We start from the raw sequence: 27,077 nt of genomic DNA, 5'->3' as shown, positions 1-27,077 counted from the left end.
TGCCAATAATTTATGATATGCTGACTGTCATAGAATTGTGGCTTATAATATACATATATGTGTATACATACACACATGTATTTTATATAAAGGGTAGTTTAATAGTTTAATGTATTTGTATTAAAAGACATGATACTATTTATATGTTAATATTACTTTATTTAATCTAAGAAAGATTATTTTCTTTCATAGGCTTTCAGACTGCAGTTTTTTAATTAGGTTGTGTTCAGGTAGCTTTGTCAGAATGACAAGACACTTTTTATATTATTGAATGATGGAGGGATTAATTTTAGTTACAGGAAATGTTTATAAAGGAATGTAAGTTCCACTACATCTTATATGGACAAATACTTTATTTTTTATATGACTATATAAGAAATAATCCAATATAATTATTTTTTAGAAAACTGTGGAATTATAATTAGAGCAAAATTCATGCCTTAAATTTCTACTATTTATTTCATATTTAGGAGGAATAGGCAGGAGAGAAGAGAGACTAATACATATTATGATGACATTCCCCACAGCATTGAAAGGTATTTCATTTATATAATAGAAATATATAAAACTAAGTAGTAGCATTTTTAAAATGATATTTTATGTAAATAAGGTTTCAAAATGTATAGGCTTAAGTTCTTTTATTGTTTGCTTTATTATTGAATTAGCATAATTAAAATAGCTAAATTTTAACATTGTGAAATATAGTAAAATAATATATTTTATATCTATAAAATGAAATAATCATATTATTTTACACATATGGCAAAACCATAATAGTATATTTATTTTTAAAATTAAAGTCAGAATTGTACTCTAAATTTAGAATTTTTCTCCTAAATGTGGCCTAATATGGATAAAAAAATTAGTTTCATTACTGTTCCTTTAAATTTACTTATTTGATTGATCAAGGAAAATGAAAGTTAGTTTTATGTGTATAACAAAGGGGAACATGGGATAGTTTTCAAAAGGCAATTATACTAAACTTGGTACTGGGTAATTATTAATTAATGTTAAAGTTGCTTTTAACAAGTTAAACGTAAATTATGACTACTTTAATATATTCAATATAATAATGGTATTCTGTGATAGTACGAGTATTTATTTGAGGTAAGGCCTTCTCATGTTATAGAACCTCGGACTAATCATTAAATCTCAGTGCTCCTGGCAAATCAAGAAGTTGCATAGCAGGCATCAACATATATTAATGAAGAGTTTTGCTATTAAGTTCACTATATCAATGAAATCACAAGTTTGGTCAAAATTTAATCTTGATTTATCCCAGTTTTATACTTTCAATAAATTTTTAATCCTGATAGTCATTTAGTATTAGCCATCTCTTCCATTTGTCTTTAGCAAATTTGATAAGGACATCATATATTCCTTTATTGAAATGAATATTATAAAAGTATTAAACTGCATAGAAACAAGAAACGATCCTTAGATTAATTAACATCTTGCCATCTGGAGGAGGGTGGGGAGGAGAGGAAAAATTAGAAAAAAAAAAAAAGTTTGGCAATTGTCAATGCTGTAAAATTACCTATGCATATATCTGGTAAATAAAAACTATTAAAAAAAAAAACTTTTTGACTAAAGCTTCAAAAAGAAAAATTTCAAGTTGACATCAAACCATTATGAAATAGTCTTCATGTCTTACCATTTAAGCAGTTATAAACCAATTAAACTGTCTTGCTCATTGGTTTTTTGTTTTTGTTTTACATTTCTTTGCATCTTCAGAACTTACAAGTGCGTGGCACTTAGAAGCTACAATTTAATGCTTGTTGACTTGACTACAACTAGATTCTAGTTTGTGAAAATAATTAACCTGGTTTGGTTGAAATATTGAAATTAGCACTTTTTGAAGTTGTAATGATTTTAAACATGGAAATTGGTTCCTGCCCAAAGGAAATGAAAACATCTAATATTGCCAAGAAAATAGTTTTGACTTTACAGATCTCTTGAAAAAGTCTTGAGACTTCTAAGAATACCTGAACCTAACTTAAAAGAACCATTGTGCTAAAGGAATCAAAACTACCCTCTTGACTGTAGTTTGTCAAATCTTCAATAAATAGTCAAAAAAATCAATGTCTTTTCTCATTTTTCCTCATCCCTCATTATGTCCTTCTACTCTGTGTCATAAAGAGATTTCCCTCCTACTTGTCAATGTAAACTTCTCTATAGAAACCCTTGATCCCATTCCACTCTATCTTAAATGGATTGCCCATTAACTCTTGCTGATCTTCAGTTTTTTTGTAGGTAATACTTCTGTTTCCCCTTCTCTAGCTATTGTCCTATATCTCTCTTCTCTTCATGATTAGAGTCCTTGAGAAAGCTACAATCAGTTCTACTTCTCACTTTCTTATAAACTCACTATAATACGAAACTATAATTACAAATTACAATTACAATCCAAATTTGTAATTGCTAAATCTAATTTTTTCATACTCCTCATCCTTCATTTTTCTGCAAACTTCTATACTTTTGAAAACCCTCTTATCTTAGGTGCTATATTCTCTCAAGTTTTTTTTTTACCTGTCTGACCAATCCTTTTGAGTCCTCATTAAATATTTATACTGGTCATACCTATTAGCCTTGAGCGTTCCCCAAGACTCTGACACACCTTCTGATCTTCCTTTTTTACTGTTTTCCTTAAACAGTAAATGTTTATGCAGATGATTATCAGATCAATTAATATCAATAAGGTTTCACCTGACATATTGTGTCACATTATCCATTCCCTCTTGGGGAATCAAGATATGTAACATTGAATTCATATTTCCTCTAAAACCTTGGCCTTTCTCATATTGCCATATTACTTTAAAGGTACAACCATCCTCTAAGTTATTTGGGCTCATGATCTTCATTTTATTCTTCTTTCACTTTCAGTCATATGATATCTAATTGATTTTCAAATCATATTTTTGCCTTCACAATGTCTTTCATGTACATTCATCTTCCTCTCAGTTACATAGCTAAATATTTCTTTTCCTCATCACTTCATGTCTAGACCATCCAAGATGACCTTCTAGTTTGTTTCCTTGCCTCATAGTTTTCTCTACTCCAGCCTATCCTCTACATAGCTTTCTCAGGGTTCTTTTTAAAGTTATAATGTAACTCCCTAATACTTTTAAATTTTAGTTTACTGAATTACTTTTTCCTGTAACCCAGACTAAATGTAGCCACTAGATTAAGTGAACTTTTCAAGCATTTTATACTTTACTCCCTTACAGATACACTGCAATGCTGAGATACTATCTTTATTGCTACACTTCATACAAAGTGTATTAAGTAGTATACCTTTTCAAGTCTATCTATACCTGGAATGTTCTTCCTCCACAAGGAAACCTCCTGAATTCCCTGATTTCTTGTTAGTCAATAACCTTTTATTAAATATCTACTATATGTCAGGCACTTGGTGATATATAGAAAGACAAAATATACCCTCTACTCACAAATGCTACCATATTCCTGTTCTTCTTAATGTTAGTATCTTTTCTCTGATCACCCAGAAATCACCCAGAAAAGCTACCCACACAGAAAAAAATCAAATAGCTTTCTCATCTATGATATGATATACAATTGAATGGATAACCTGTATATGTTATTTGTGTGTATATGTGTATATGTGTGTGTGTGTGTGTGTGTGTGTGTGTGAGAGAGAGAGAGAGAGAGAGAGAGAGAGAGAGAGAGAGAGAGAGAGAGAGAGAGAGAGAGAAGAAAGAGAAAGAGAGAAAGAAAGAGAGAGAGAGAGAGAGACAGAGACAGAGATAGAGAGAGCATGAGATTGCAAGAGGCAGAGGGAGAGAAAATGGTTTGGATTACCTTTGGAAATTTAAAACCTTTTTTAATGATGCCAGTATTCTCCCTGAAAGTGTCCATTAAAAATACAAATATCCTTCTAGAAATGCAAATGGTTATGAGTCAGGGAACCCTACAGTCTTCAAGGAGTTGGGAATCAATCAAAAGGTAATTGGAAGTATGTAGTATATATGAGCTAAAAGAAACACACTACAAGGAGTAGTGCAAAAAATGTCATTAAAATTGTATGAAAAAACATATGAACCTCTGGAAACATGACAAATTTAAGGATAATTTATACATAGCTCAGAAAGTACATTAATACATTTATAATATCATGAGAATTCAAAGAATATTTTCAGCCTTATGATGGATATACTACTTTTGGTAGATTAATTGTATTATAGGAATAAGAGTTACAAAAACTGGATAGCTGTAGATGGTTCACAGTGTGTACTATATGAAGTAGAACCCACATCAATAAGATTTTAGATCTGTATGAGTATTTGGATTTTGGGAAATAATGTCCTAACAATGACATCAATTTAAAAATGTATTTTGAGTTCCTTGAGGGACAATAAATTCCTCATCAATACAAATCTTTAAATTAAAGACTAAATAACAATATTTAAAATATAAAGAGAATTCACACTTGTAACTAGATCTCCAAATTCACTTTTAGTTCTACAGGTCTAAAATTGAATGATTCTATAATTAAACAATACTTCCTATTGGCAACTATCCCAAATTGCAGTGTGCCACTTCAGTTGAACAATATAAACAATGACACCGAGATATCTATCCAAGATAATAGGCAGAGAAGTACTATTCACAGCAAATAGTATAATCAATTATGTGTAATTGGCTTGATAATTTGGCTCTGGAATGTGTGCTAGATTAAACAGGCTGCATCAGGAGTAATAGAATAAGCTTCTGGAGAGGGATGATTTAAATCTCTAATAGCTAATATTTTAAGGTGCTTTAAGATTTGCAAAGCACTGTATGCATTTGTATTTGTATGTATTTGTGTTTATATGTATACTCAATTTATCCTTACAACAAACCTGGCAGATGGTGCAAATATATGTAGAAACTGTGGCAGACAGTTTTAGTGGCTTACCTATGGTTATACATCTAGTGAGTATGGATTTGAAATCAGGTCTTTAAGTTCCCACATCCAGTGCTCTATCTACTGTACTTTTTTTTAAGCTGCCCTAGAAAATGCATTTAGGCAGTACAAATCTCATATAATTTAGCTGTCTGATGGAAATTTTTTCCTATATTAATATAGTTAATTGTACTTTCTCAGTTCATGAACCTATATGGAGAGATTATAGAATTAGATGTATGGTTGGAAGAAATTTTAGAGATAATTTATTCTAAACATTTCATTTTATTTAATAGATAAGAAAATGAAAAGTTAAGTCAAGGTCATATAGGTAGTCAGTGGCAAAGCCAGGATGTAAATGCAAGCCTTCTACTCTAAATCTAATGTCAACTTATTATTTTCAAGTTCTGATGCAAAAGAAGGATTTATTGGAGAACATAAACCAGAAAAAAAGAGAGCTTTGCTACAAGCTGTGACCATTTATATTCAAGACTTCTATAAGTAGATTCTAAATTAGTTGAGATACCTAAATATCTTTCCAAACATGGGTAGGACTTAGATATTTCTTAATATATATATTTGATAAGGGATGGGAAGACTGATTTAAAAACAAAACCTGAAAAGGGCCCAAATAAGGAAAAAGTAGGAAACAAAAAAAAAAAAAAAAGAAAAAGACAATTCTTATTTTCTGTCAATACATGAAGGACTCATCCATTCAGTGCAATAGATGCTTACAGATAGATCATTACTTGGTGAATTATTTAAACCTGCATTTGTTTTCCCCCCATTATTTTTAAAGAATGGAGTATATCCCATTGGCCTTTTGGATAACATTCTACTTTATTGACTGAAATGCTTTTTTATAGTTAATAAAAATATAAGTACAATACAACTTAGAAGTTTGAAGTACGATTTCACCTTTTAGTCAATTGCATGACTATAGAGATGTGATGTTTAGTAGAATATTTTAGAGATGTGAAGTTTAGTAGAATATTTTTTTCAAAAGCTTGCCCTTCACAACTTAAGCAAGCTTGTCCTCAATCTGTGTATAATTATTTATTCTCAAAAAAAGATTTTGTAAACATTGAATATCAGGCATTTAAGTTAGTAGCTATTGAGATTTTATCAATTATATGATTCCCCCCAGGAATTCAATATCCTCTTCTCTTTCATATTAACCTGAGAATCAGTTCACCAATGCCTTCAAAATCATTAGCATGAGCAAACTACAGTATTTTATTAATATGGGCTACATTATAAAATCAGCACAAAGGATTTCATCTGAGAAATATGTGACTGGAAAAGGAGAGCGAAAGGCCCTAGCATCTATACAACATAAAGAGATATAGAGAAGACAGCTTCTAGAATGTTGGGTGCAATAGCTATGGGAAAATGTATTAGAAGACATCATTAAGGATCTGTAGAACAATGTGTAATCAAATTACACTGTGTATTATAAAGAAATGTGTCCACATGCAGGTAAATGGAATCATACTATTACTGAAATGTGATAGGATCACTAATTACCACTATTTCCTTTCTCTTCGCCGTCTTCCACATGTTTTCATGTGGTTCTTAGCATAAACAACTTTAATCACTTAAAAGAAAAATGGTACACTGTTTTAGGAACTGGATTCCCAGGGAAACAAAAAGCATGCATTTTCTCTCACAAGCTAAACTAGATAGCAAGAATACAGGTTCAGAAAAGAAAGGTAGTGGAACCAAGAAACTAATAAATGAGCAAGTATTATGATCTTCTGATAGTTTTAGATTATAAAACTCTTATTAAATAGACAATAATATAAATTCTGGATCTGTCTTATTAATTCATGCAATTTTCTTTTTAAGAAGCACTTAAAAATCTGTTGAATTTAATTGAAAAAAAGAGTTGAATCTTGGGATACAGTAATTTGTTATGCCACAAAGGTTTTTGATTGATAGATATTGTAAATTAACATATAAGAAAATATTCTAAACCACAATTAACAGAATGAGTTTTTGGAAAATCCTTAATTTTACAATTACTTATCAAAAATCAGTATTTTAACAAATATTTTTCCAGATACATGCATCTTGCTTTAAATTTTTAAGTGATTAAAATAACTAAAAGTTTCTGTCTTCACTTATCTACTTCTGATTCCATCTCTTTTCTGACTTTTCTACTTAAGATCACTCATTTTGAGGGAGCTATTTTCTATTAGTGTATGAGGGATTTATGTAACTATTTCTTCCATGTAATTGTAGAATAGACTGAAAAAGTTATTTTCTTAATGCCACATTTTAATCTGTCCTACTAATGGTTCTGCTTCACTGTAAGCAATTATAAAGAATGCTTTTTGAGGAGTGATATTTAATAATAAAAACATAGTACCTTGAAAATAATAGGTGTACAATAAGCAGTTTTTGAAAAGTTGAGTATATGCAATTTTTTGTTAATGTAGAATCTAGAGTTTCTATAAATATAGACATTATTTTTATTTTATATTTGCATTCTCACAGTGAATAAAAAGCAGATTTATCCTAAAAACTAAAATGAGCTTTAAAAAAACCAAAGCTAAACATATTTTGAGCACAGCTTTCTTTATAATTCTCCAAGTTATATAGGGTAATATTTCTTATAATTATTGACAAACTATCATTTATACTACCTAAACTTTTGAGGAGAGTAAACAGACTCATGTTATGCTATCAATAAATTATAAAGCACTGAAGAACAAAGATTATGCTGTTTGATCTAAGAAAATCTAGAACTTTGGATGGTTTTACTTGCACTAGATTTAGGGTTGGAAGGAACCTTAGAGATAATCTAGTTAAACCTTCCTGGTTATACATAAGCAAACTAAGGTGCAAAAAGGTCAAATGACTTGCTCAAAGTCACAAATTTCAGGATTAATTAATGCAAACCAACACTGAAGTTAAAGGGTAAAACTTCTAAAAACAAGGGTTAATCTAAAGCATTCAGAAATCTCTCCCTCTAACCCCCCCTACTTCACCAAAAAGCTCCATGATACTCTGTTGTTAAATTTAAAATTTCCAGTTACAAACAACAAATTTGGCAAGGGACTAGATCAGTGGTCCTCAAACTTTTTAAAAAGGGGGCCAGTTCACTGTCCCTCAGACTATTGAAGGGCCGGACTATAATAAAAACAAAAACTCACACTCTGTCTCTGCCCCTCAGCACATTTGCCATAACCCAGCGGGCCTCATAAACATCCTCAGTGGGCTGCATCTGGCCCGCAGGTCGTAGTTTAGAACCTCTGGATTAGATGATAGAAATTTAAATGGAAATGAATTTTCAATAGCATGAGACCATTCTGTACCAATTAGAAATTACAGAAAAGAATGGAACAAATTATCCCAAAGCATAAAAGTTCAATGTGCAGTACAAAATGCCATACTCCATAAATCAGAGCATGGGGAGAAATAAAAAAAAAAAAAAAAGAAATTTCAATTATAATTATTTGTAGCATTATAAATATTTGTAGCATTCTCAAAATAGATAACAGATATGAGCATATTATCCTCTTTATAATTATACCAGATAACATAAACATATGAAAGATAAGTAAATATAGCCACCATTAAAAGGAAAAGATACAAAATATTACTCCATTGATGGATAATATAAACAGAAAAAAAAAAACCTAGATAAAGAAGGCCTGAGAAATTTAACAATAATAAAACAAAATAATAGTAGTGGAACTATTAGATTTCTAAAAGTACATAAATTGATAATGGTAAAGGTGTTAATTAAAGAGAAATGATGATGGAATAATAGGATTTAAATACCATAAGCTAAATATTACAACCTGTCTGGATGTAGGCAAATAATTTTTTTCATCTGGGACAAAATTGCAGAATAGATGGATTACTAAAATAGGAGAAGGAAGGGTGAAGATGGAAAAAAATGTGTGATATACCTAAATCAACTTAATGGTAAGTAGCAAAGGGATAATCACTCCTATAATTTCTTTGGAAGAACTATAGGAGAGTAAGTAAAAGCGAAAAGGTAAGAAGAGGCTGAAACAAGACCAAAAAGGGTAAATCTAAATTTAGTGGGGGGAGGGAATTCTATTGAAAAGCAACCTCATGTAGTGAGATATATTTTGTAATGGACATTTGATACCTTACACTTTTCATAATCTTTAGAGAGACCTCTATCCTTACAGATTGTTGTATCCCTAAGGATTGCATCCTGTCTTAGGAGAGGGGAATAAGAGGCATTATGGGACACCAGGCATTCAGAAGGTGGAAGAGTATGGACTCAGAAAGGAAAATTCAGGGCAAGCTCATGATGGAATAAAGCTTATAAATGAACTTATAATCAGGGACAATAGGAAATATCTACCATGAGGCAATACTTCTATCCACTCTAACTTTTATAAGAATTGTTACCTCTAAGAGCAAATAACAATAAAATATAAGCTAGAAAAGGGCAAGATTTATAAGAAAATAACAGAATTATTTTTTAAAAGAGGAAACAAATAAGCATTTGTCAGATGAAAAAGAAAATTATTTAAATAACTAGATAAAGGAAAAAAAAGTGAATTAGTGACAAATAAAAGCTTAAACTCAGGGAAAAGAATGACAAATGGGAAAAAGGAAGGCTTAAGAATGTGAGAAAATTACTTTGTTAGAGTAAATTAAGTAAAGAAAGCAAATTAAGCAAACATAATGGAAGAGAAGTAAAGAAAAAGAGAAAAATACAGAAAAAATTACCAACAGATGGAAAAAATACATCTCTTCCTCATATCTTTAAAATTCAATAATGCTTATGTCAGATTTGAACAACTTTAATACATATATAAAATATAGAATATCTAATCAATCAAATTCCAAACTAAAGTTAAAAGATATATGGCATCTTCTAAATTTCATTGCTGAAGCATTATGTTTGTTCTTCAGTACCATGTGGAACAACAATTGATCTTGTATTAGTACAAAGAGATAGTGCAGAAAAATGTTAAAATATAGAAATGGTAAACATATTCTTATAGGGTATAATGCAATAAAAATAGTAAGCAATTTAGAATAAAAAAGACAATCAATTGGAGGTTTAACAATGAAATTCTAAATAATAAGTATCTAAGAGCAAATCATAAAAATAATGAGTAATTATGCATAAAAATGCTAATGATGAAACAGTATATTAAAATTTCTGGGATACAGTTAATGGAGTCTTCAGGGAGAAAATAAATGAACAAACAAACAAATAAATGAGCAAAATAGAAAAGTAGAGGAATCATTAAATGAACATAAATTTTAAAAATAGAATAAACAAAGAAATCTGGAATAAGTACAAAAAAGACATTGAAATTAAAGTAGACAGATAAATTGGAAACAAAAAATATTGTACACATGATAAACAAAATTAAAAGCGTTTCTTTGGAAAGAATCACAAAATTGATTAATCTTTAGCCAGCCCAATTAAAAAGAAGAGGGAATGAATAAAGTAAATAATAAAATAACAAAATACCAAATAAACATGTTAAATCATAACTAGAACAAAAAGAATTATCATTAACTTTTGTTCAAAATGTATGATATAAGATTTGGCTATATGAGGAAGCATAAGAATATTTTAAAATACATGATTGATCCCAAATGACTGAAGAAAAATGCGGATTTTAAATAATCTAGTCTTGGTATATGAAATAAAACTAGCTGTAAAATAATTATGAAGCTAGATGGGGATGTAGAGGAGGGAACTCTTGGTTTCACAGAATGAATTCACAGGATAATTATAGAAAATTGTAGAAAAATATTTAAATAACAAATACTATAGAAAATATTGTTAATGATAAAAAAAAAACCTGGTTCCTTTTATGAGAAAACATAATCTTAATACCTGAATTAGGGAAGAATAAAGCAAGGCAGAAATATGTCACCATTAATTAATGTAAATTAAAATAATTTATATAGTACTGTCATACAACACCAATTCATCCAAAAAAAAATCATTCATTGTGATCAGGTATATTTATACCAGGGATGCAAGGATAGTTCAACTTTAGAAAGCAAACAACAGTAGAATAGTTTTTGGCCCAGCATTTTATAAATGTTGTTAACTTGACTTAAATTGAAATGATTCTCTCAATAGTTGCAGGGAAGGGAAAAAAATAGAACACAAAACAAAACACAGAAATAAAAGTTTGACAATGTACATTACTTTATCCTGAAAACTCTTGAAAGTATAGATATAAAAGGAACCTCTTAAATGCCATAAAAGATATCTATCTAAAACTAAAAACAAATATCCTATGCAATTGAAATATTTTGCTGATAAATGAGCAGATGATAAAAAAGCAAGGATGCTTATTTTTACCATGATTATTTAACATAATTCTATCAATTTCAAGTAGTGACAAGAGACAGGAAATAAAAGCATAAAGATAGGAAAAGAAAGATAAAACTTATCCTATTTGATGATTATATCATAGCTTATTTGGAATATAATCCAAGGGATTATTGGGAATCAAAAAAGATACTAATTGAGACAAAACTTCAGCAAAGTGACAGATTACAAAATAAACCTACAAAAATTGATGGTATTTCTATATATAATAATAAAATCCAAGGAGTAATATTAGGGAAGGGAAATTATTCAAAATCAATATAAAATATACAAAGTATTTGAGTATTCATCTACTGAAATACACAAAGTCATTCAATAGATTCATTTATAGAGTACTCCTTAAAGAATAAAAAAAAACAACTTAAATAGCTGGAGGAATGATTGATGCTAATGAATGGGCAGTTTGAATATAATTTAAAAACTGACAATTCTCTTAAAGTTAATTTACAGATTTAATACTATACCATTAAAATTATCAAATGAATACATTTCAGAACTAGATAAAATAATGACAGAATTCATTTAGATATAAATAATATCTAAATATAAAGGGAAATTATTAAAAAGGTATAAATGAAGAAATATCACCTACAGAATTTAAAGCCATTTGAAGTTGATTAAAAAGTAGAAAAGTAGATCTGTAAAACCAAAAGCAGAAATTATTACAAGCTTCCATAGTTGATAAAAACTTGTGGAAAAACTTGAAAATATTTTGCAAAGAAACTAAGTTTAGACCAACATGTTACTCCATATTTCACAGTAAATTAAACACATGTATGGAAAGTAGTTTGGACTTATGCAAATAAAATTACTAAAATGTCCATATTCTTTGACCCAGAGATTCTACAATCAAGCATATAACCCAAGAAGGTAATTGAGAAATAACTCCCAAATAGGGCTTTTAAAAGTCCTTTACAAATATTATCATATCTTCACAACAACCCTGAGAGGTAGGTGCTATTATTCCCATTTTATAGATGAGGAACCTGAGGCAGACAAAGGATAAGTGATTTGTTCAGGGACACACAGCTAATGAGGTCAGATTTGAACTTGTTTTCCTGACTTCATGCTTAGTGCCTGATCTATAGGGCCTCCTATATGCCTTGAAAATATTGCTTATTATAGTAATATTGTGTTATAGCAATATAATAGCAGTTCTAGTAAATGTGATGATTATTCCACCACATATATTTGATGTGATATGATGATTATATGGATAGCTACTAGGAGATAAATAGGTCATATTAAAGCAAAATAGACCAATGGCAATTTATCCTATAAAAACATTACTTGAAATGGGACCTTAGACTTTATCGATTATCAAATATGGCCTTGACATAAAAAGCTATAGATCCATGTTTTATAAGCCACCTGTAGTTATAATATTTGAATAATTATATATAATGCCATCACTGTCTTTGATACTGAAAAGTGTATTATTAAAAAAAAAACTTTGCAGATTTCCCCCTCATATTGATATATAGGATGTACAGAATGCTTTAAATATGTTAAATAATTTGATCCTCTTTTATTTGAAATATTGTGATGACATTTAAAAACCTACAGAATGAAGTAAAATTAATAAAACATATGAATAGTTTCCTAACAATTTCTTCAGCTACAGAATTATTACAGGCATATTGCCAGTTTTCTATTTTCTATTTCTATAGCATGACATGAAAATATGGCATGTTTATTACAAACATAAAATTAAACTTTTGAGTGTATATATGAGGACCTAGTTTTCTTAAACTTATTTATAAACAATTAAAGGAAATATATGTAAAATTATTTATGTAAAAATTATAAATTGAGTGGTTAGCATTTTAAAATAATGTTTTCTCTAAAGTGGTATTTCATAAATATAACTTTCTTTAAACCTTAACATTCTGCATAGAGAAGCTGTCTGCATTTGTTTTTCTTTTGTAAAAGATTATTTTAAAAGTTTGTGTTAATATTTTTTTATTTACAGACATATCTTCCATAATATTGCCACAACTGATATCACCTATCGCTGTTATTAATGGATTGTTCCTCAATCTTACCACTTTGCTTTGTCTGATTCAGTTCAATTATGCTGCAAAATTTTGTCCTGTCCCACCTCAGGGATCCTTTACCAACTCATTTCCTTCCCCTAACCAAACCCAACTTATTATATTATTAGCTTTATGATACCAATCCTCTGAAATGTTTTGATGGAGATAATGATATGGGTGTAAGTTGCCATATAATCATCATATATTAACACTAATTATTTCCTCTCTTCTTTTTAAATACTATGTTGATCTTAAGGGAAATACTATTGACTTAGTAGATTAATAAAGATTAAAAATTAAATCCCTTTTTGACAAATTTTTACTTAAAATATAATAAAAGTTCACTTAAATCTCAATATAATTGCCTAACACAAATAGAATGCAGAAAAAATCTACCAATCATCCAATTTCTCATGATATAAAATATATTTATAAATATCATTACTTTTAAAGAATTTTTATTTTATCAGTTTTATTTTTCTTTTATGGTATTTATTACTGTATTTTTTGACCTGAAAGAATTTATTGTTAACAGTGGAACTTTTTCAGAATACTACTTTTGCATTTCATTGTGAATAGATTTGTTTTGGGGAAATTATTTAATTTCAAATCTATATGTATATAATAACAAGCTATATTATAATAGGATTCTACTACATGTTATTCTCAACTCCAAACTGCTATTATTACTATTGTAAACATGTTGAATTTTGACACTAAAAAGCTTACAACACATTATTTTGACAAAGATTAAGCTCTAGATTTATTTTTATGTGTAACTAAACAGGCCTCATTATATGACAAGCAGCACATTATTAACATATAATCATTTTATCAGACTATTCTATTTTTATATGATAGTAGTGTATGATAAAGGTTGTGGCTGATACAAATTGACTAGTTTTATCTATCTATTTATCTAATTCGTATGAATCATATAGCCATGGCTTCATTCATAAACATGACTTTCAGAATTAGTCAGGTCCTCTGAAAAGCCATGTTGCTTTTTCATAACCATGATTTGATTCCTGATGTAGAACTTTTAGATTTCATCGGTATCTACTATTCCAAATGATTTTGATAACTTTGTTGCTGTGCTGATTACACTACTTTAGCAACTTGGAAAATAATGCATATATAATTTTTTCTTCCCTATCCCACCTTTGGAAGATGCTAGGGAAAGGAATATACTATTCCTGAACTCTTTGAAATACTCTAGATAATGATTCATAAAACTGATTTCAGGAGCAAATACTAGAACAGTTATTGTCCTTTATTATGCCTAAGCAACTTCTAGTGCCTTCAATTAAATTTATTGATACTTAGTTGAAGGCAGAACTTGGATTAGTATATGCTCTTCAGAAGCTAAAGTTTGCTCAAAAATGTTGGAAAAATAATGGTAGCTCCTTCTTTATGTGCTCCATAACTTTTAACAGGGACTTTTCTCAAAATCAGTTTAATGCATCATAATTTAATCAAAAGAAGAAGAGCTAAAGGTCAACTGAGCTGCTTTTTGACTAACATTACAGGAATTGTGAAGCAGCAGATAGACAGCCATATCACAGATCCAGATCAACAGAACAACGGCCTGTCCTAGAGCGGACCACCTCCCGCTCCAGATCCACTGAACGTCCTGATACAAACCTCATGAGGTCGATGCCTTCATTAATGACTGGAAGATCTGCCCCTCCTTCACCTGCCTTATCGAGGTGAAAGACAAATCAATCAGACTAACCTCTCTTTTGCCCTTCCAACATACCATTTTATTTTCCCAGTGGCTAATTGGTATATCTTATCATCTTTGGCTGATCACCAGTACCACTAGATACTAACCCCTTCAGTGTAAACACACTATTTATATTCAATAGATATAATAGTGTGTAGCTACCATTGTAATTTGTTTATTAACTGTTTGACTACATTTGTTTTGTGATTTCTCATTTATCAGGAGTCCTGGGTAATTTCCCACATAAAGCACATCATAACCATCATATTCTTCTCCTACAGAATGAGAAATTGTTTGTGTCCATTAGACATCGCTTATGGAATAGTCATCATAATAACATCAAATGAAGCTTTTAAAAACTTTTTATGCTGATATTAATTTATGTATTAACTGTCTTTTCTGGCTACATTTTAAATTGTTCACTGGTTTATTCTAAGTTCCTGAATTATTTTACAAATGAAACTATTTCATATGAGCCTGCATATTAGTTTTGACCTCCCCCCAAACAAAAAAGAAAATTATAGTAAATTTGGAATCAGGTAGGAAGAAAAATAAAATATCACCACATTTCTGAGTTACAGAATTCTCCTGCTTTCATCTAGTTTGTGAATGTTAATTTTGTAAAAGTAATTCCATTAACTTTGCTGTACTAGTTTGTTTGCATGTGAGTGTGTATGTATGTGTACATATCAACACATAACAATATTAACATCTTTGGGTATTTAGATATTGGTCATTATTTTATTTTTTCCCTTCTAGATAGTGTTTTCTCTTTTTTATCAAAAACAAAAGCTCTTTAAATTAGCATTAATAAAGGTATCATGTACCAATTTCATTTAAAAATCTCACATTTATTTAGTTCTGAGTATTCAAATTATATGTTTTTTCTTCAATATATGTTGTAGGTCTCATCCTCGTACTGGGTCTGTCCAAACAAGCCCATCAAGTACTCCAGTGGCAGGACGCAGGGGACGACAGCTCCCACAGCTCCCGCCAAAGGGGACTTTGGAGAGAAGTAAGTTTTATATTAAATTATGTCATTTAGAAAATGCCATTGGATTCTAAGGTGAATAAAGATTTTATTTATACTTTTGCATTAATTTTTAAATGTCCTTTATCATCATTTATGTTTGTATTAGTATATAATTCATTACTTTGGCAAAATATTTTCATTTATTGTAGGCCACATAAATGTTCTATGTAGATTGCTTTGAAAATTATTATTGAATCAAAAATGGGAAAATGAATGATATAATATTCTTAAAGAATGTGTTGAATGGTAGGTTTGTTGCTATGAATAAATTTGAATACTTGTCATTAGTTTAAGGAGTAATTAGTCAAATCAATTTTCATATAACTGCAAAGGACGGTTAGCTGGTGCACAACCATGGTGATCCTTCTCAAAACTGGAATATCAGAAAAGGTAATAATATAAAAATAAAAATGCATGTTGTACTGATATTTTAATACTATCATAGTTTGGCATAAGAACCACTATTTATACACATGTACATGGAATTCACTAAAAGACATTTTTGGAAATAGAGTATAATAATCATCTTTACTCATTTACTTAAATAACTTGAAAATCTTTATTTGGTTAGTGGATGTGACTTGGAAAATATATTAAAATGCCCATATATTTATTTTCCTTTTGAGAAGATGCATATTATGTCTCTATATATTTCTGTTGTTTTTAACCCCTGTCCTTTGGTTCCCTTTTTGTTTTGTTTTTGTTTTATTTTCCCTAGACAATGGAGACAAGGAGATAGAACCTTATGAAGGTCTGTACATAAAGGAGGGTTTGTTTTGTGCTGAAAGCCTTTTTTGGGGGGCTGTGTAAGCAAAAATAAACCCAACTGCAATTGATGTTCCTTCATTGTATAGACTTTTATTAGTTTTGTAAATATTTATTATGGCTAATAGTCAAGTACTTTCAATTTTTACTAACACCAACAGGTTAATTTTTTTCTCTATATAAGTTTCACTTTTAATCAGTATTCTATGCTTAGAATAAGACTTTAAGCAAAGATATCAATTGCAGTCTGTGTTTATGTCTTTGAGGGTCTATATTTACTTCAAATGTATGTCATCAATATTTTAATTAGTATTTATTATATTATGTCAGATATTAAATTTGAATTTAAAAATAAAACTTTAAAAGATTTTTTACCTTACTATATATTTTCTGCATCATTTTTCCTGATGCTCATAGAATATCTAGCAATATAAAAAGTTAAATTTTATGTGCATATTTTATCAATGCTGTATTGTAAGATGAAAAAAGATGCATTGGTTAGGTGAGGGAAATTTATATATGTAAATAGTATCATCTTGATATTATACAATTCTTGGAAGATAGAAAATTATCTCTCTCTGGATATAGACTGAAGGTACTCTTAGTTAAGAACACTTATGAAAAAAGAAAAGCTGTGATAGAAGGGATTAGAAAGTGCTATTAAAAGGAATAATTTTACTTAGAGGTTAATTTTAGCATTTTCAGTTTTATCTTGATAACTTATGAAGAACAAGTACAATAATAAATAACAATCTGCTGTATTGAAAACATTTTGGGTATTAGTTTATGGCATTGTGATTTACTGACTTTTGGTGGTTACTCTAAGTAAATACTATGGATGTAAATGTTAATGTGCAGAAATCAAAGGCAGTATGGAATAGTAGGATAAGTGCTGCATTTGAAATCAGTGGACTTGGATTCAAATGCCGACTTTGCTACCTATATGACTGGGTAATTCAGTTGAATTTTCTCTACTACTGTTTACTTATCTTTAATATGAAGATGATATACTAAATGCCTTCTAGCTCTAAATCTAAGATACTCTAAGACAACTCAAATATTTTACTATGGATCTGAAAGACTCAACTTAAAAGACCTTTCTATTAGAAAAACTACTGTTATAAATATATATTTATGCACATATATCTGTGGGTATGTATATATTGAATATTTACATGTATATATGAAAAGTAGACAAAGAAAGAGAAAGGAAGAGGGACAGAGAGAGGAAGAGGGAATGACCCAATGTCTTAGGAATGTAGGAGCTAGCCTTGGAGTTAAAAAGGTCTATTGTATTGAAGTCTACTTTCTGCTAAATATATGACTATAGGCGAGTCATTTAACTGCTCAGTTTTCTAAGCACTTCTCTAAAACTTATAGAACAATTGCTGGTCTGCATTTAGAGGGTTTTCTCACCAAGAGTTTCCTATACTGAAGAAATTACAAATTCAGACATTCATATGTGTGTACATACACAGATACGGGAGAGAGAATGAGTGAGAGAGAGTGAATTAGAGCGAGCGAGAGAGAGACAAAGAGAGAAACACACAGAGAAACAGAGAGAGAGAGAGAGAGAGAGAGAGAGAGAGAGAGAGAGAGAGAGAGAGAGAGAGAGAGAGAGAGAGAGAGAGAGAGAAGAGAGAGAGAGAGAGAGAGAAAGAGAAAGAGAGAGAGAGAGAGAGAGAGAGAGAGAGAGAGAGAGAGAGAGAGAGAGAAGAGACAGTATGTCTTTCTCTCTGAAGAATATTCTAGTGAATGAAGTTCTCAAATAAGCTTTTTCAAATTATCTCTAAAAGGTCTTGGAAAATCCCATTTCAATATTAATTTACACTATATATAGTCTCCATAAGGAGGATCAACACTTTGAAAATTGATCATATATCTCTATATTTTTTTTTAAAAACGAATCATTAAAATATTAAGGATGTGGCTTTATATTAAAAGATAATGGTAAATTGATTTTTGAATGGGATTTTCAGGACTTTCTTTTTGCAAATGGTTGTTATTATATAAAATTTTTTTAACATGTTGTGTTAAAATTTATGACTATTAAAGAAATGTATTTGGGGGAGGATGCTAAGTGGTGTAGTAGATAGAGTGCCAGATCTGACGTGAGGAAAATTCCAAATCTAACCTCAGCCATTTATTCATTATTTGATCCTGGACAACTTACCTAACTCTGATTGCCTCAGTTTCCTAATTTGTAAAGTGGTGATAATAGGACCTATCTCCCAGGGTTACAGTACAGATTAAATGAGATATTTGAAAAATACTGAGTAGAATACTTTGCATATAGTAAGTGCTATGTAAAATTAGTAATTATTTGTCATCATGATTATTTTGTAGAAAGTCATCATCTCCCTTCTGTTGTACTTTATCACATGCATATATGTATGTATCCATGCATGTATTTATGCACAGAGTGAGAGGAGAGAAAAGGAAAGGAGGGGAAGAGAAGAGAAGAAGAGTGATTTACTTTGAACTATCAAATTTATTTGTTTCCTTTTGGAATTTTTCCTTACTATTATGTTACACAATTATCTAATAAAATTTAAACAGTGATCTCTTTGAAAATCACTTGCATCCAAAAATATTTCCAGAAAAATTAACTTTATAGAAAAAATAATTTTTAATCTAATGGGACTCTCTTTTAATGGGAACATATAAATAATGGTGAAATAATTTGTATTTCATGGAAATATTCATAATATATTTCTTACTTTAACACTTAAAGTTACAAATGAAAATATTTTATAATAGGAAAAATCTTTAAAGGCAAAGTTCACTTTGAGGTAAATTTTATTCACATGAATCACCATGCCCCCTCGATGAAAGGTTTTCTGTCAAAAGCCCCTCAAATGCCCACCTGAAAAGTACCAATTTTTTTCTGGGTGTCTTAAAATACTTTCAGCTGTAGTGTATTGTTCTAATATTAGAAAGAGCTAATACTTTTGTAGACAACTAGAATCAATTGAGATTTCCATGAAGGTGGAATAAAAAGAAGACTTTTCCATCAATGTCCTTTTCTATCTCCATTCATGAGAACAAAATAATGAGGTAGGAAAAAGCAAGGGGCATATATGATTTTTTACTGTATTCTCTGTTCTCAGTGGAAGAAAGAAAGGCTTCTCTTCTGACCAGGGTAAAAGTATGTCTCTTTGAATTTTAGCTGGAACTTGGAGGAAGCCAGGGAAGCCAGGAGGCAGAGATGAAAAGAGAGCTCATTCTATGCATAGGGAACAGTTGAGGAAAAGTACCATATTTGGAAGATGAAATGTCTTGTTTTAGCAACAGCAAGGAGTCCATTAGCAGTAGATCTCACAGAGTATGAGACTAGAAGTATGTAAGGTGTAAGACAGGTAAGGTGGGAAGGCCAGGATATGAAGACCTCTGATGACAAGCAGATGATTTTATCCTGGAAGTAATAGCCACTGGAATTTATTGAAGCATTTTGAGGAGGTGGGGAAGTGATGTGGTCAAATGTACTTTACAAGATCATTTTGAAAACTGAATGGATAGATTGTCAGATCAATCAGTAGGCTTGTGAATAGTCCAGGAGATAACAGCTTCTATCACAATAGTTGCATTGTTAGAAAGCTAAAATTTAAAGTTGTTGGTAATAAATTGGATTACTAACTGGATAATATAGTGAGAATCTGAGGAATCAAGGATGAAGAAAATCATGTTGTATTAGTTCAATGGTCCTTTCTTTCAATATCGATAATAAAGGATTTATTTTGGGAAGAATGAAGGAGATTAGCTCATTAAAGTAAGATTAAAGTATTATTCCTCATATATAATCTTCCTCTATTAGCTACTTCTTCTATTATCATTAGTTGTGGGGGGAAAAACTTTGTATATTGCTAATTCACTTGTTCTCACATATAAACAATATTTTTTTCTCTTTTTAATGTTTTTTTTTCTTCCAATTAATTTCAACAACTGAATATAGATTTCCCTCCACCTCTCCACCATTATTATTCCAGTAATTGTGTTCTTTATAAGATACTTGATGTATGGTTACTCAATCCCTGTCAGAATCAGTCTGAAGTGTTCTAAAATTGTACACATGTGCATGCATATATATATATATATACATATATATATAGGTATATAGGTATATACGCACACATATACACATTACATTCAGGTCAACAAACATTTATTAAGTAGCCTACTCCTGTGTTAAATTCTGATGCTGCAGAGAAAGGCAACAAGCAAACAAAAACATTTCCTTTGATCATTTCCCATTTCTTATTTCAATTATTTGTTTAAATGTTTAAGACACAGAAGCTTTATTCTTCTACAGTAAAAAATATTTATTTTCTTTGATAAAAAAACAAGAATTGTTAGGCACTAAACATAGTACAAGTACCAAATAACACCATAAAGAATAAGATGGATTATACTGGATTGCCTAAAAGTTTTAGTGAACTTTTAAGGTCTTAAATTACACTAAGACTTTCTGAATATTCAGCATTTTGACAATCAGATGAATTAGTTAATAAGCATTTATTAAATACGTACTGCATATCTTACAGTCAAACCACCAATCATATTAAGTTTAGTGACATCAATATCACCAAGATAATAAGTATCTACCATATGCCAGGTATTGTGCTAATTACAATTACAAATAAAGGGGGGGATGCCAACGAGCTCACAAACTAATGGGAGAAAACAGGCAGACAATTATATAAAAACATGATATATTAGAGTATTATATACAACTATGTTCAAAACATACAAATTAGAGACAATCAAGAAAGAAAACATAAGCATTAGGGGGATAAGGGAAAGCTTTCTATAGACATATTTTATCCAGGATCTAAAGGAAGTAGGGAAACCAGAAGATAGAGATGAGGAGGGTGAAAATTCCAGGCATGGGATATAGCCAGTGATACTGCATAGAGTTGTGTTGGGGTATTTTGTGTGAGGAACATTAAGAGGGTAAGTGTAACTAGCTCACAAATTATTTGTGAAGAGTAGAATGTCAGAAAACTGGAAAGAGGAAAGTTATGAAGAGGCTCAGAAATAAAACAGAATTTTACAGTTAATTTTGAGGGTAATAAGGAGACTTTCAAGTATATGAATATTCAGCTGACATGGTCTGACTTACATTTTCAGAAGATCACAGCTGAAGGGAGAAGGAACTAGAGTGAGAGGGACTTAATACAAGTAGACCAACCAATGAAGTATTACAGTAATTCAAGTGTGAGGTGATGAGGCCCTGTATCAGAATGCCATCAATCTCATAGTAAAGAAAGAGTACAAAGAATATAGTACCAGAGATGATGAAGGTTGAATTGACAAGGCTTTGCATATGATTTATTATAGGGAATGAGGGAAAATGGGGAGTTGAGGATAATAAATATACTCTGAGCCTAAGTGAGTGTAAGGATTGTGTTTCCCTTGCGCTAATAGGAAAGTTAAAAAGAGGAAAATGTGGGGTAAAGAAATGAGGTTAAGTTTGAATGCAGTGAGTCTAAGATATCTATATTACATTAAATTGTCCAATCAGTGGCAATTACTAATAATAATAGCTAACATTTATGTAGCAAATACCATGTGACAGGCATTTTATAAGTATCTCATTTATTTCTCACAGCACCCTTAAAAGTAGATGCTATTATCATCCTATTTTATAGAGGAGGAAGACAAGGCAAACAGAAAGGGCAACTGTGTCCAGATTCTTCACACATTTAGCAAATGATTGAGGCAGAATTTGGACCTGGATCTATCTAGCTTCAGGCCCAATGTTCTATTTACTGTACTATGCAGCTGCTCAATATGTACTTGTTGAGATGAGATAAGATAATGGAGGTAGTAGGAGAGGATAGAGCTACATAATAATAGAACTGAAAATTATCTACCTAGGAATAAATGGGTCATAGGATAGAGCCTGGGACAAATGGGTGAATGGCTAATAGATACATAGTCTAGATGAAGATCCATCCAGCAAAGGAAACTGGGTAGGATTGGTCAGAGAAATAGCAGAACCAGAAGAAAATGGCAATTATTGGTATTAACTTGAAACTTTTTAATTTCATCTCTTGTTTCTGAAAATCTTTCCATAATCCATTTAAAAAGTTTTCTGCTTTTAATATATAATGAACAAAATGTAACTGTTCTTTAATGATAGCATTTTTTAGAGTTGATTTTAAGATTCAGTGATTATTATACTTTAGGATATCAGAGCGAAGCTGTTGAGAATAAATTGCTGTTAATATCACTTTTCATAAAATAGTTTTGAATTCTCACTATTTGATATTTGCAGTTAATTGGATTTTATTTGGAGGGGATTTGTAGTTTTACATCTTTGAAGAATATCTTGTAATTTACCTATAGAATATTTGAAAACAATCCCTGTATTTATTAGCATTTTAAATAATTTAGGAAAAATAACAAAACAAGTCTAGGCTTATTGAAAAAGAACTAATGTTAGTAGGTAAAGGACATTCATATTTATTTTAAAGATCTTCAGTGATTAGTCATATGTACTCTTAAGCAAAGCAATCAAAATAAATGTTTCAGTTTTCTGAACTAAAATGTGACTAAAATACTGACTTGGGAAAAATTATAATTAAGATATTTTGGTAGTTGCAGAAGAACAAAGCAGTTCAATTTTAGTTATATTGTTTATATTGTAATATCACCTTGCCAAGAAAATGAGAATAAGTATGATCATCGATTATTATATAATCTTAACTAACTTGTGTATATAGCAATATTACTTTTCTAAAATCACCATAATTCATCTATTCAACAAAAGCAACAATATAAAAATATTAAAAAATCTGAAGATTGTGTTGTGCAAAGGAAATAGCATCCAATAGCAAAAATCTTATTAGATACCTTAGATTTGGTTCAATTCTGTCTTCTTTTCTAGTTTATCCTCTTATTTAAATTTTACATATTAATGTGTATTAAAATATATGGGAAAGCTACACTAATATTTTCATTTACTTGTCACCTAATATTTTTTCATATTTTAAGTTGCAGTTATTTTGAAACTCAACTTTTTAAAAATTGTCAATTAGGAACTTCATAAGTTTTTGGAATGATGATATGTTTCAAGAATCAGTGGAATGACAAATGGAAAGCCTAGACCAATATATTATTCTTTTCCTTTATGTTGGCCATCTGTCATCTCCCTGTTGGTGAAGATAATTATTAAATTTTCAAGGTTATGATTTCATTTATAATAATAGAACAATAATAATAATATCTGGTATCTGCTACATTAGAATTTTGAGATAATAAAGGAAAATTTTAAGGTTTTTGTATTCACCCCGAAGAAAAGCACAAAAACCTTTTCTTAATATAACTATGGTTTTTAACTTTGTGTATGTATGTGTGTGTGTGTGTGTCTTTATAGTCAAGTAACAACATATATGTTTTCTCTCATTATTTTTATTAATGTAAACACAGAACTTAATAAAGAAAACAAGGCTGTGGAAGAGCAGGGTGAAAAAAAGCAAAGGGAAGAAGCCAAGGCAGGTCCGTTTTCACCATTTTTAAAATGAGTGCTTTATTCTATTTCTACTCAATTTCATATGATTTTCATTCCAAATTAAAAAGCATTAAAAATTCAACAACACAGGTTCCTCTTCAAGTTAAAATTAGAAAAGTTTTATGCAGTGTATCATATTTTTTAACTATTTTAAGTAACCTATTTCATACCTGTCCAAATGGAAAGTAAATTATCATGTTTGACCTGAAAAATATAAGATAGAAAACACAATAATTTCTAATGTCAACTTAACATCAGAGAGACAGTATAGAGCTAAGGAAAAGATGAGGAATTTAGAAACAAAGTCCTGGGTTTCAACTCTTGACTCTACCATTTAATAAATCTCTGTGATTTTGAGCAAGTTATTAAACCTATCAGTCTCAGTTTTCTTATTTGAAAAAGAGAGAATTGATCTAAGGAATCTATAAGGTTCCACTCGATTCTATGATGGCAATGATCCTTTTAGTATTTAGGATCCACTTCCATCTGTCTTACAACTTACCTCTTCCTGTGGGTTAAAACCTCTGAGGATTTTAATTTCTTAGTATTTTTTAAAAATAATCAGAAAGTAGAAAGTAACAAGTTAGAACTGAATAGATTTTTTCCCCTTTTTCCTTTACTTAATCCATAATAGGATAATAGGCACCTAGGCAATGCATAAAAAATTCTGGTCATTAAAATATTACCAGTTTCATTAGCATAATAATATACTAAGTGTTTTAAAGCAAATAATTTTGACTTTTTTATTCTTAGTCATCTCTTGCATAGTTTTTTCAATATTATCTCAGATCCAGAAAATGAGACATTTAATAAGATTTCATGTCACATAATTAAAGAATAATATTAGACTGCTGAAATTTATTAACTGCCATTTTGTAATTAAAACAGCTTTCAAAACAAATTCACATTTGGTTTGAATTGCTAGTTTCACTTTCACTTTTCTGGATAATGTAGACATAATTATAAGAGCAATTTCATTAAGCCAATAATTCTTTGTAGTTTCCAAATCATGAATAGAGTTGTATAATATACATATTTCTGTATAATATGCAATCTTTTCTACAATTATATGAAAACCACTCTGTTTTCTACCTGCATTTTCACACTAAAGTTCTTTTCATTGTGTGCAGTTTCATATTTCAGGCTTCAATCCATTATTAATTATATATTTTTTTGTTTTTAATGTCACAAAGATGATGAAAATCACCAGTCATATGTTAATGGGGAAAAAGGCAAGTTTTGTCATTTTATGATTATAATATAGTGTGTTTATTATTTTTCTGTGTTAATTGTCTCAAGAGGACTGTCAAGATACTCTGTCTTTATCATTTTATGGAATGTCATAACAAACAACTGAGTTACATAAAGTTATAGACTTAATGTCTTCCTGTTTTCCTGTGCTTATGTTCTATGATGTTTTGTACATTAATACCAAAATTTATACATAGATTTTATAAGGTCTATAAAGTCATCATTTGTGTTATTTTACAATGAAGCCATTAAATAGTAAAAATTAATTATCTTCATTGTTTACTTTTAATTTCATAAAGATAATGAGAAAAAAGAGCAAAGTCCATCAATGAATGAAAGAAAAGGCAAGTTTTGTATCAAAATCAATTATGATGACCTAGAAAATTATACCTCTGTATTAATAATTAGTAATATAAAATAACTTCAGTAGTTCAAAGTAAATTAATAAAGAAACTTGATTTAGCTTTGTATCTTTTTCTTTACCACTTAGCTGTATAGGTAGTAAGTGTGTCTGATTTTGTGTGTGAAAGGTCAAACTCAGTGCATGCATTGGTTTTCATAGTCTATAGAATAATCTTTTGTGGTGGTGTTTTTATTTTTATCAATGATTATTGATGACCTTAAATATTAATTACTTGTATGTTTTTAATATTATAAAGATAATGAGGAAAAACAGTCAAGTCTACCAGCTAATGGGAAAAAAGGCAAGTTTTTAATTGTCATTAGTGATTATATATGTATATACTCTTTGTATTAATATTTATAATGCTAATGACTACTTTTTAAAGCAATAGTAAAGATTTAATGTTCAAAAGTTATGTTGTTTTCCAAAATTTTACTCATTTTCCTGATATAAATGTGTAGATCATGTTTTTTTCTTATTTTTGTCATGTTTCTAAGCAGACCTTGCCTAAAAATTAGTCATACCATCTGAAAGTATCAAATTTCAAATTAATTGGGTTAATTTGATTGATTGGGTTGGAACCCAAGAAGAGTATTCAAACAACCATTTTAAAAGATATTAAAAGTAAAGGAAAAGTTGTTTTAATACTCATAGCAGGAAATCATATTTTGGAAAAACTAGTTGCTACATGGCCATCATAATTTTCAGTAATTTAGAAAAATACTATACCATTCTTTTTCATTTTTCATCATATAATAAATTATTTCCAAAACATTCAAAATAGTTATTTTAATCTAAAATTTATTTGTTAATAAATTTCAATGAAAATAGAAACACAAAATAAAATTAATTATAGGGTCCAGTAACAATTATGTTAAGCCTTCATTTGCATTGCTTTATATTATTTCCATTTCTTCACTATTAAATTTGGCAAAGCCTAGCTAAATTAATTTAGTAATTAATGTGAATATTTAGAATTAATTTCTGTCATAATTATAGAGTCCAAACCCTGTACATTTTTGTCCTTTGTTGGAAGTGAGTCATATCTGCATCTAATAATAGAGGAAACTTCTGCTTTCCTGATTTCATTCA

At 29.8% G+C, this 27,077-nt stretch overlaps 1 protein-coding gene across 47 annotated transcripts in view; it reads left to right on the top strand.

Moving 5' to 3' along the window:
• RIMS2 (regulating synaptic membrane exocytosis 2) overlaps positions 1-27,077 on the top strand; it is a 780,681-nt gene that overhangs the window by 504,388 nt on the left and 249,216 nt on the right. For 18 of the 47 annotated variants that reach the window (XM_074267279.1, XM_074267281.1, XM_074267274.1 and 15 more), the window contains 2 exons: positions 14,824-15,003; positions 15,926-16,035. In XM_074267279.1, coding sequence (XP_074123380.1) covers positions 14,824-15,003; positions 15,926-16,035 — 290 coding nt within the window. Of the gene's footprint in view, positions 1-470; positions 537-14,823; positions 15,004-15,925; positions 16,036-16,771; positions 16,805-27,077 lie in introns of all 47 variants that reach the window. The other 29 variants (XM_074267248.1, XM_074267268.1, XM_074267252.1 and 26 more) reach the window with 6 other exon arrangements.

This window comes from Sminthopsis crassicaudata, chromosome 1 (genome assembly GCF_048593235.1).
Source record: "Sminthopsis crassicaudata isolate SCR6 chromosome 1, ASM4859323v1, whole genome shotgun sequence".
Lineage (NCBI taxonomy): Eukaryota > Metazoa > Chordata > Mammalia > Dasyuromorphia > Dasyuridae > Sminthopsis > Sminthopsis crassicaudata.
This window is presented reverse-complemented; position numbering and strand designations above follow the sequence as displayed.